This window comes from Labeo rohita, chromosome 16, assembly GCF_022985175.1.
Source record: "Labeo rohita strain BAU-BD-2019 chromosome 16, IGBB_LRoh.1.0, whole genome shotgun sequence".
In the NCBI taxonomy this organism is placed as follows: Eukaryota; Metazoa; Chordata; class Actinopteri; order Cypriniformes; family Cyprinidae; genus Labeo; species Labeo rohita.
This window is the reverse complement of record NC_066884.1, coordinates 17,462,227-17,474,439: the sequence shown is the minus strand read 5'-3', so window position 1 is coordinate 17,474,439 and position 12,213 is coordinate 17,462,227. Positions and strand designations below refer to the sequence as shown.

Genomic DNA, 12,213 nt, shown 5'->3' with positions numbered 1-12,213 from the left:
AATAATAGATTAATGAGACCAAAGTCTGCCCATTAGATTTACCCAAAACAAATTATATCTCATGTTTAACCACTATAGAGACATCAGAACCAACTGTAAATTCCAGAAGATCTGGCCGAGGTGAGGCTTCTCTCGGCAGGTTCATGAGCGCTGAACGGCCGCTGATGCCCTGGAGCTCACATCTCTGAAAACGTTAAAGCAAATTTTCAAATAGACGTTATCTTTGTTAACAAACCGCATATTTGATGTCCAAACATGTACATTCTCGTCTAAAAAAATCTTAAAACTACATTCTGTGACACAAAACAGTATTATTTTTAAAATTATAATCGATTTAGGTGTCTACCATGCCACTCTCTGTGAGAAATATGGCAACTTCGGAAAATGGAGTGATACAAACGGTAAAATGACTAGAGTTTTGTTGGGTTCCAATATTGCACCTTTATCAGCCAATCAGATTCGAGGACCAGAAAGAACTGTTGTATATATATACACAACAGTTCTTTCTGGTCCTCGAATCTGATTGGCTTAGAGGAGTGCGATATTCTAGTGATATCAGAACTTTATTTAATAAATATAAATATTTTATAAATTATTTTATAAATATGCTGTTTTTGTGTCACAGAATGTAGTTTTAAGAGTTTTTTTAGGTTAAATATGCAGTTTGTTAATAAAGATAACATCTATTTGAAATATGAGCTCCAGGGTGTCAGCGGCTGTTCAGGGTGCTCATGAACCTGCTGAGAGCAACCTTACCTTGGCTAGATCTTCTGGAATTTGCCGCTAGCTCTGATGTCTCTATAGTGGTAAAACAAGATATAATTTGTTTTGGGTAAATCTATACAGTTTCTTTATATAGTTTATGTCTATTTGTTTATCAATTACTCATATATCTTGTCTGGAGTATTATAGAGTTTGTATGTGTGTATGGACAGTCTGTAACATGCGTCTTTCTGTCTTAGGCTCAGCAGGAGAAGATTGACAGCATTGAAGCCAATGTTAGCCTAGCAGCCGCTAATGTGGAGGAGGGGACCCAGAGCCTAGGGAAGGTAAGGGGAGAGGGGACATTCCTGCTAGGGGATCGATTCCACTCTACCCCCCTGCTTCACTCGGCCTACCCCGCCATCAGCCCATTGATCCACCTCAGAGCGCAAGGAAACCACAATTAAGAGAGAGAGAGGGGCGAGAGAGGTGGCAGTGGTGGCGGAAGGCATGGAGTGGAGAGGGATCGATGTGTGTTGGTTGGCCCCTCGCAGGGAGTCGATGTGTGTGCGAGCGCATGGAAGTCTAAAGAGTGTAAAAGAGAGTCTATAAACAGCATTCGAGTTCCTGCTGGGGGTTCGATACATATACACACACATACACACGCTGCGGAGCGCCAACTTTTGACAGAGAAAGCAAGGGAAGGGTGAAACGTGGAGGCATGGGCCGTGTGTGTTTGCGTGCGAACGAGGGTTTGTATGTGTTTTATCGATCGAGTCTCAATTGAAATGTTTCTCTTTTTTGGAGTTGAGCGTTAATGCAGTTCTATTGAGCATTTTGTCTGATGCCCGTGTAGAAAGTGGACCCACCTCTGTGACTGCTGAAAAGGACAGGGGGTGGTCAACAAACATACACACACACTCCGCTAAAGACATAGATATTCCGACACACACACACACAGAGTCAGTACTTAAAGTGCTGGCTCAGGCGTATGCGAATAACATGAGTTACTTCCTCAATCTCTCTCTCTCCAGACATAATTAACTGCTCGGTTAACCCTGCCTTGTGAAGATGATTAGATGACAGAGAACGAGAGCATGAGAAAGGGTGAAAGAGAGATGAGAAGAGAGAAAAGGTGGCATTTGATGGTCGACCCTGCCTTTAAAGTTTACATATCTTCACTGAAATTAAATTGTGTGCGCGCGTACCGGGGGGCTTGTTTCGTTGTGCTAATTAAAGAATAATCTGGCTAAAGGAGTTTTTCTTTTTACCTGATATCAATTAATTTACCTGGTCTGGTTTGATCTGCACACGTCCAATTTCATCTAGCTTTTTTTTTTTTTTTTTTTCAGATCTATGATTAATATTGTGCGTGTTTACATACGACTCTGCATGTGTTTCTGTTTGGCTGGAAACTGGACATGAAAGACTTTATAATTGTTTGGTTATCAGAAAAACAGCACATGAAAAGTGTGTTAGTTCAAACACCGTTTTGGGACATTGATGCCACCTAAATTATTCCTTTCTCACCTGTTTGATGCTTTTACGCACATTGCGTGTGGATCAGTGACATGAGGCTCTGTTTTATTAATTTACTCAAAAAAACATACGGAGCGGCACATGCACACCATGACTTGAACACACCTTCTTTTTTATAATGAGTATGTTTTTTAATTTTAGAATTTTCTTTTTTTTTTTGGCATTAAGTCAAAAATGTCGAGAGGATAATTGTCCTGAAATAATGAGGAAACAACTAATTAAATAATAATTACAGAATACATCATTGTTATTATTACATTGTGTCTAAGATTTTTTTTATATGTTAAAAAAAATGTTCCTGCTTATTAATATTTTGAAATTTATGTGGAACATTCCAGAAAATATATATATAAAAAAGGATAATTAATAATAACAATAAGTGTTATTATTTTTGTTGTTGGTATCATTAAATAGTTATTATTTAATTGATAATTAATGATTATTTAATTATCATAACCAGGATAACAAGAATAATAATTGTTTTTATTATTGTTACAATAATTGTTGAATTTAATTAATTTTTTTAGGCATTAAATTAAAAATATCAGGAGGATAGGTGTTCTGAAATAATGAGGAAAAAAATAATAATGAATAATTAAAGGAATAACTTTCATTTTTGAGTTTTTTATTAGTATTGTGTCTAAGAATTTTTTTTTAATGTTAAAAACTTTACTGCTTATTAAAATTTGAAAATGGGTTATGTGGTACAACAAACATGCAGGGATATAAAAAAGGGGGATTTTATCATAGACATATAATTAATAATAATAAGTGTTGTTGTTGTTATTAAATAATTGTAAATAATAATTATATCAATTATCATAACCAGGATAATAATAATAATAATAATAAATTGTTGTTTTTATTATTATTACAATAATTTAAATTGAATTTTTTTATTAGGTATTAAGTAAAAAATGTCAGGGGGACAATTGTCCTGAAATAATTATGAAAAAATAATAATTAAAAGAATATATTTTTTTGAAATTTGAAATTATTTTTTATTAGTATTGTGTGAATTTTTTATATGTTAAAAAACTTCACTGCTTACTAATATTTGAAAATGGGTTATGTGGTACGTGGTACAACAAACATACAGGAATGTGTAAAAAAAACATGAAATGTTATCATAGACAGGATAATTAATAATAAGTGTTGTTGTTATTATTAAATAATTGTGTATGTGCGTATAAAATATGTATATGTGTTTTCTCCGCAGGCGGCCCGTTCGAAGCTGGCGGTTTTGCCCGTGGCGGGTGCGGTGGTTGGGGGAGTGCTAGGGGGACCGCTGGGACTCTTAGCGGGATTTAAAGTGGCGGGGGTCGCTGCTGCCGTGGGGGGTGGCCTGATTGGTTTCGCCGGGGGCAACTTGATCCAGCGGAAGAGGAAAGAAAGAATCGACCTGCAGCTACAAGAGCTTCAGAGCAACAACAACAGTAAGAACGACACTCAGTGACACACTCGAGCACATTTGTTTTTGTAGAGGAGGCCACGAGACGGCGGAGTTGGCGACCCACGCGCGTTCTGAAATAAACACCAGACGCTCAACGTACATAAAACAACCACAACTGCAGAATAACTCCTACACGCAGTGCAAACATGCACATGCGAAAGGCTACAAGTGGACCTGCTAATTTTCCTTTTGCCTTAATTCGTCACTCATTTCTATGCCAAAGCAAATAAGGCCTTGTTCCATCACCTGATGTGCTGTTGAACAGCTGATTGACCTTTGTAGCAGTAATGTGACTGTAGGTGTTAGAGGTGGTTAGAGATTATAGATGATTGTTGTGTAAGAGTGTGAACTATATAACAGTAAGATTTGTTATGCATACTGAGGATTTGAGGGTCTGTTTACTATAGTTATATAGGTTTTGTTGTGGCAGAGTTATTCCATGATAAACAGTTAAAATGCCTCTGTGTGGTATTGTAACTAATGGATTTCCTTTTAATTTTGTTCATGGATTATGAGTAGATATAACTGAAATGTTGATTCTATGTTAAAAGGTTTATATGTATCACAATACTCACGGATATAAGAACAGAGGCAATGCACAGTGAGAAAGTCAGTATACTATGAATAAACAAATTAATACACATCATTATCAATGACAAATTATGATGATATAGTTTTCATAGTCTTTGGAGCTCATTGTGTCATGAATTCTTATTTTGCCTTAACTTTTGATAAATTAAACATTTTAGATATCTAATAATGTCTCAGGCTGCTAAAAATAAATATTTCAATCACATTTCGTAATGGATAATAATATACAAATGAAATGACTTGTTTACATATTATTTATATAACAGGACGGCAATACTGTGGAAGCCCATTTCCGCCACTGAATTTTTAAAAAAGTAATTGGGACTTTTTATCTTACAGTTCTGACTTTTTTCCTCAGAACTGAAATATAAACTCACAATTGCGAGTTATAAAGTCAAAATTGCAAGATATAAACTTGCAATAACATTTTGAGGAATTAAGTCAGAATTGTGTGTTTAGGGGTTAGAGTTAGGTTTATAACTCGCAAGAATTTTCAGATATAAACTCGCAAATCTGACTTTTTTCTCAGAATTGCGTGATACAAACTCGCAATTGCAAGTTCTAAAGTCAAAATTGCAAGCTATAAACTTGCAAAAAAATTGAGAAATGGAGTGAGAATTTCACGATTACAGTTTAGGTTTAGGGTTAGGTTTATAACTGGCAATTGTGAGTTATAAAGTTTGAATTTCGAGATATAAACTCGCAAATCGCAAATAAACACAATTCTGAGAAATAAAGACAGAATTGCGATATAAACTCACAATTCCATCTTTTTTCCTTAAAATTGTGAGTTTTTATTTCTCGCATTTGCATCATATGCAATTCTGAGAAAAAAGTCAGAATTGCGAAATAAAACAAAGTCAGAATTGCGAGTTTTTATCTTTATTTCTCGCAGTTGCGCCTTTATATCATGCAGTTCTGAGAAAAAAATCAGAATTGCGGGGAAAAAAATGTGAATCGTGAAATATAAACTCACAATTGCGAGAAAAAAAGTCTGAATTGTGAGATACAAACTTGCATTTGCGAGACAAAGACAGTTTTGGTCTCGCAATTTGACTTTAGTTTATATCATAATTCTGAAGGGAAAAAGTCATATTTGTGAGAAAGTCAGAATTGCGAGATACAAACTTGCATTTGCAAAACAAAAAAGTCCGAATTGTGAGGTTTTGTCTCGAGGAAAAAAGTCACAATTGCAAGATACTTGCATTTGCGAGACAAAGACCGTTTTTGGGGGTTTTTTCTACAGCAATTCTGACTGTAGTTTTAGCATTTGGGAGTTTACATCGTAATTCTAAGGGGAAAAAAAGTCACATTTGTGAGAGAGTCAGAATTGCGAGACAACAAAAAAAAGTTTATATATATTTAGAGTTTATATCACGAAATTCACGAGGAAAAAAAGTCAAAATTGTGAGATATAAACTTAAAATTGCCATAAAAAAGTAAATTGCAAGAAAGTCAGAATTGCTAGATACAAACTCGCATTTGCGAGACTAAAAGTCAGAATTGTGAGTTTTTGTCTTGCAATTCTGACTTTATTTTTAGCAATTGGGAGTTTATATCACGCAATTCTGAGGAAAAAAAAATCACAATTGTGAGAAAAAAGTCAGAATTGTGAGATACAAACTCAAAATTGCGAGAAAAAAGTCAATTGCGAGATACAAACTTGCATTTGTGATACCAAAAAATTTGCAGTTCATATCTCGCATTTCCGACTTTATAACTCGCAATTGCAAGTTTATATTTTACAATTCTGAGAACAGTGTCAGAACTGCAAGTTTGTATCATGCAATTCTGAGAAAAAAAAGTCATAATTGTGAGAAAAAAGTCATAATTGTGAGATATAAACTCAAAATTGTGAGAAAAAAGTCAGAATTGCGAAATAAAAACTTGCATTTGTGAGATAAATATAGTCAGAATCGCAAGTTTTTATCTTTATTTCTCACAGTTGTGCATTTATATCATGCAGTTCTGAGAAAAAAGTTAGAATTGCGGGGAAAAAAATCTGAATCGTGAGATATAAACTCAATTGCGAGAAAAAAAGTCACAATTGCGAGATACAAACTTGCATTTGCGAGACAGTTTTTGTCTCGCAATTTTGACTTTAGTTTTAGCAATTGGGAGTTTAATCGTAATTCTGAGGGGAAAAAAAGTCACATTTGTGAGAAAGAGAAAGTCAGAATTGCGTGATACAAACTCGCATTTGCGAGACAAAAAAAAGTCAGAATTGCAAGTTTTTGTCTCAATTTTTAGCACTGTTTGAGAAATGGAGTGAGAATTTCATGATTAGAGTGTAGGTTTAGGGTTAGGTTTATAACTGACAATTGCGAGTTATAAAGTTTGAATTTCGAGATATAAACTCGCAAATCGCAAATAAACGCAATTCTGAGAAATAAAGACAAAATTGCGAAATAAACTCACAATTCCGTCTTTTTTCCTTAAAATTGCGTGCTTTTATTTTTATTTCTCGCATTTGCATCATATCATGCGATTCTGACTTTATTTTTAGCAATTCTGAGGAAAAAAAAAAGTCACAATTGTGAGAAAAAGTCAATTGCGAGATACAAACTTGCACTTGTGAGACCAAAAAATGTGCAAAAAAGTTAGAATTGTGAGTTCATATCTCGCAATTCTGACTTTATAACTCGAAATTGCAAGTTTATATTACAATTCTGAGAACAATGTCAGAATTGCAAGTTCGTATCACGCAATTCTGAGAAAAAAGTCGAAATAACCTTTTGTTTATTTTTTATTCAGTGGCGGACATGGGCTTGCATACAATACTTACTGCTTAAGGCTTATAGCTATACATATACAAGACTAACTGAATAAATTAGCACACTGAAGAAGAGAATCTTCCTCTTGGGTAATTGCTTGTAAGCTGTAATTGTGGAAATACCGTTGCTTTATGTATGATTTCTTATCATCTTTTCTGTTTTTCTTAGCAGTTAACATGCGTGATTGAGACGTTTCTGATCAACAGCACTCAGGTTTAGATAAAATGTTCTTTTAAACTGGGTTTACCCAGGCTGGTTGTGTATTTCATGTGTCTTTCTATGTGCTGCTGGGGTGGCTGATAGATTTGGCTGAGGTTTCCCTGTAAGGCTTTGATAACACAAGCCTCTGAGAGGCAAATCTAATACTGAAATCAATGCACTGTGAGACCTCCTTCAGCACAAACAACATTTGAATGTTATTTGATTACGCTCCTGAAGGACCAGCAGAAAAGAACAATAGCCTTTTATGGTTTATCGACCCTTATTTTAGTTTCACTTGTCAAAAATGGAGAAGAATAAAACATGGTCTGTCATCAAACACTCGTACGGTTCTTTTGCATTTGATACTTCTGTTTCTAGGAACCACAACGTATGCTTTATAAAAAGATTCAGTAGCAGTTATTTAAAAACCAACTTCTCTTTTTTAAAAAAAAACATTGTTAAATGTTTGTTTTTGTCCTGACTTTGATCCGCGGCTGCTGCCCCCGGTCTAACGCGTTGTTTTTTGGGGTGAGCAGGGGGATCCCCTCACAAACACGGAGCCGGGTCTGAGACGCACACTGGCCCCCACGCCTTCCTCATAACACAACACACTGGACTTCCCCTACGAAGGGGCGAATGAACGTCTCCAAGAGCACATGCAAGCCACCCTGTGCGTGATGCACGAGCGAGATAGCCCGAGTGCTGAGCTCTGCATGTGTTCGGCTGTGCTGCTCAGGGAGGGAAAGTCCCAGGCGACTGACCTGCACACAGCCGAGTGTCAGACACGTTGCACTTTCCATGTTCTTTGCGAACATACTCTCAAATGGAAAATATGGCAGGCCATCTGTGGCGCTCTGTGATGTAATCTCCATAGGTGTTGTGATGTCATGGGTTCCTGCTGTGGGCGGGAAGATGTTTCATGACATCAGAGACCCTTTTTCTTGTGTCTCCTTTAAACACCCACTTCAGATCATTTCCATTTTACTATAAAGACGTAGCTAAAGATAAGCCTGCTTTGATGTCTGAAGATAACAATGGTGGAGGGAAAACCATAGTCGCATTAGGTCAGCTTCCCTAGAAGTTTATAGTTAGAAATGGGTGTAAATATTTCATTAAAAGTGTAGAAAGACAATTCTAAGAGTCATTTGAATATTCTCCATATTCAAAGCTGATTTACCCACACTTTTATATACCCACTTGTGGCATAAATATCTGTCTGCCGTTAGAAAAATGTACTAAATATAGAACATTTAGGGGCGAATTTCTGTTACTGAGTCAGTTATTATGTTAGATAGTATTTTAAAGGGATAGTACAGCCAAAAATGAAAATTGTCAACATGTACTCACCCTTTTGTTGTTCCAAAATGGTATAACTTTCTATCTGTGGATCACACAATACATTCAACTATTGTCTTTTTAATCAAAACAAATAACAATGAGATACTTTTAATAATTTTTCATTTTACATTTCACAGAAGATAGTATGTCACACAGGGGGTTTGTTTTTTATATTTTCAGTTTTAATATTTATTTATTATTATTTTTTTTTTTAAAATATAAATTCATGTCCCAGTCACATTTTCTTGGTTAAACGAACATTATTTACACTACCAGAATAAAAATCTATATTGGTATTTTTACATTAACAATGTAATTAATAGGCAAATTTACATTTATTCCAAAATAATAAAATAATAACTCATGGAAGTAACAATTTAAACAATATATTTTATTTAGACAATTATGTATTGTTCTTTTTCATAATAAATTTGTTTTTGGAGGCTGGTTGCATAAATTACTTCATGACTACAAAACAACACATCTTCATTCTGTTCAAAAGTTTTCACCCCCGGCTCTTAATGCATCTTTTTTCCTTCTGGAGTGTCAGTAACAGTTTGAACCTTCTGTAATAGTTGCATATGAGTCCTTCAGTTTCCCTCAGTGTGAAAAGATGGATGTCAAAATTATACAGTCATTGTTGAAAAATTTGACGGATTTTTCTGAAGAACAGCAGGCAACTGTTCAGGACAAACAAGAGACTCATGAACAACTATCACTAAAAAAAACACAGCTGTGGATCATTCAGGTAACAACACAGTATTAAGAATCAAACATATGTAAACTTTTGAACAGGGTCATTTTTAAGATTTCAACTCTTATTTTCTCATGTGGACTAAATGTCTTTAATGTGAAATATCTTATTTAGGTCAATACTAAATAAACAATAACATGCATTAGTACAATCACTCTTATTTTGGTAAAATAATTAACATTTTGCAGATTCTGCAAGGTGTATGTAAACTTTTGACCTTAACTGTATATTGTATTTTTAAATTAACAATGTAATTAGTAGGCTATTCTATTTTAGTAAAACCAAAAATAAATAAATGTTTTCAAGCATTTTACATTTATTCCAAAATAATTACTCGCGGCAGTAACAATTTAAACAATATATTTTATTTTAAACAATTATATATTTTATCTATGAACTGATCGGCTGTTCTTTTTCGTAGTAACTTGTTGGACCTCGGTAAAACACACAGAGGTGTACCATCAATTTCAAGCTGATTGCTTACTGAAAAAAACCTACAGATCATGTTTTCAGGGCATTTTTAAGTTGGTTTTTGATCAAGTTGTGATATATAAATGTGAGTTGTTTACTTACTTTTTAAAATTAGTCCTTCTTTTAACGCCATTATATTCAGGGTTGCCAGGTTTTCACAACAAAACCCATCCAATTGCTACTTGAAACTAGCCCAAAACTAGCTCAGTCACATCTCGAGGGGGGTCCCCATTTAAAAACCCGCGGACATCAAAAACAACCCGCGTTGACACTGTTAAAGCAGAGAGTCCAATTACTGGAAAAACCGGGAACTTGGCAACACTGATTTGCAAATGTTGCAAAAAAACGCATGAACACAAGAGGCGGGATTTATCACCCGAACCAATCACAGCCGATCACAACCAGTCATATCCAATCACATCGCGAAGGAGCCTACTCTCACGTGACTTAATAAAATCACTGGGATCAGGGGAGGCAAGAGAGACGCGGACTCCCGCGGTAACTTTACCTGCTGGTGGACAGTTTCACTTCAGAAAAACAAGTGGTGTTTACGCTATTTGTGTCATGTTTTGTACTTTTTGGATTGCTTTATTTGTGCACCGTAACTTTATATATATATATATATATAAAACGTTTCCTCTAATATTTATATATTATTTAATTTAAGCTTTATTTACCAAAAGTCATTTTAATAGTTTTAATTAACATTAACAACACTGATTAACTGTAGGTCATATTCAGTAAATTCATCCAAGAAACATAATCATTAATTTGTCATAGAAGCCGCTTATCAGCGGCAATAAATCTTCAAATAACTTTTGAAAGGGCAGCCTGAATCTAGTTGTTTATGAAAAAGTAGCAGATGTGGCTTCATGTGCTCTTTAGGTAGGGTCTGTGACCCTGTCAATGACATTTAGACGATGCTGCAGCCCCCACACTCTCCGAAAAAAAGCACAAATTGTTCCTTCATGTTGTCGCTAGTACAATAAGACACTAATAGGGGCCCTTTTAGTTGCTGATAAGGTACAAAGACGTACCTTTAAGAACACCACCCTAGTGACGAGCTGTATTTTTTCAGTACATTACATACATACATACTGTCTGTTTACGCAATCGACTTTGGGACTTACAGTTTCATTACATAAAGATCAAATAACTATTGACAAATTTTAAGAAAACATGACTGATTAAATCAGGCCTTTTTGAGCAATCGCATCCTTTGTGCAACCTTAGGCTCACTTGATATTATCTTAACTGTAAAAACCTTTTCCTCTTTTTTTTTTTTTTATCTCAGTTTAGTCATCTGCGTCTGCCACAGTTGAAGGGGTAGCCCAATGTTGGTGGGCAGATGAAGTACGAACTACTTACAAGGCAATATTTTTTCTTTATATTGCTCCCCAACTTCATGAGGACAGAATTACAAATGTGAAACATGTTTAATGAAACACCGACAACGTGGAATCTTGTAAAATGTTTTTTAATTTACTTTTCTCTTTTTGGTTTCCTTGTCCCCTTCTGAGATGACAGATTTACAAATAATTCCCACCCCTCTAAACCTGACTCCCACATAAGCCCGCCCACCGACCACTCCCCCTGCTGGAATGGGATGATATGAGACTAGCGAGTCTGGATCTTAGCGAGCGTGAATTTAAACAAGTCTGGAGCAGTACAGTACATACGAATACAGACTAATAAGCACATGTAACATACATGTGCACACACACTCTCACACACACACACAGGGCACGCTCTGTTGAGGACTGAAGTGAAACGCCATAGGTTGCAGGTTTGTTCTTCCCCCCCCCCCCATGATTCCACTTGCCTGCACTTAAGATCCATAATAAACTCAATTTGCGTTCCCAACAAAGAGAACCACCAATGTACCAATGTTTTCCTACAAAAATGGGACTTGGGTAGATGAAAATGTCGGGCGAAATAAAAGTAAAGAAAAGAAAAGAAAAAAAAAAATCATATTTTTAATTTAGACAAGACCCACAGAGCACAAACATATTTACAAGCTCCAAAAACAAAAGTAAAAACGCTCCTCTTCATTCCCCACCCCAAAAAAGCTCAGGGGTTCACCATCTCATTTTTTTTTATCTAAAATAAAAATTATGAAAATAGACGTCGCGCAGGCGGCGGCAGTGCCGGGTAGAGGCACCAGCTGACTGCTGGGTTCTGGGTTGGGTCTAGATGCGGTTGTGACATCACAGCTCGTCCCGGTCCCTGAGGATGGTGTAGCGCGTCTCACTGGGGGCCAATTTCTGGAAGGAACTCTCTGGGGGACTACTGGCCACCTCTCTATTCTCCTCCTGCTGGAATACAAACACAAACAGGCGAATAAATAACCACAAATCACCTGGATGTGTAAAGGGACTGTTTACACAGTC

General features: G+C 35.8%; 2 protein-coding genes across 4 annotated transcripts in view; one reads left to right on the top strand and one right to left on the bottom strand.

Moving 5' to 3' along the window:
- The window catches only part of stx17 (syntaxin 17), a 26,113-nt gene that overhangs the window by 11,535 nt on the left and 2,365 nt on the right, over positions 1-12,213 (top strand). The window contains exons 7-9 of one of the 2 annotated variants that reach the window (XM_051131101.1): positions 963-1,049; positions 3,461-3,677; positions 7,797-9,497. In XM_051131101.1, the coding sequence (XP_050987058.1) occupies positions 963-1,049; positions 3,461-3,677; positions 7,797-7,900 (408 nt within the window). In that variant the 3' untranslated portion in view covers positions 7,901-9,497. Of the gene's footprint in view, positions 1-962; positions 1,050-3,460; positions 3,678-7,796; positions 9,498-12,213 lie in introns of those variants that run through there. The other variant, XM_051131102.1, reaches the window with a different exon arrangement.
- erp44 (endoplasmic reticulum protein 44) overlaps positions 11,082-12,213 on the bottom strand; it is a 21,260-nt gene continuing 20,128 nt past the window's right edge. Inside the window, exon 11 of one of the 2 annotated variants that reach the window (XM_051131100.1) lies at positions 11,082-12,138. In XM_051131100.1, coding sequence (XP_050987057.1) covers positions 12,031-12,138 — 108 coding nt within the window. In that variant the 3' untranslated portion in view covers positions 11,082-12,030. The remainder of the gene's footprint in view (positions 12,139-12,213) is intronic. The other variant, XM_051131099.1, reaches the window with a different exon arrangement.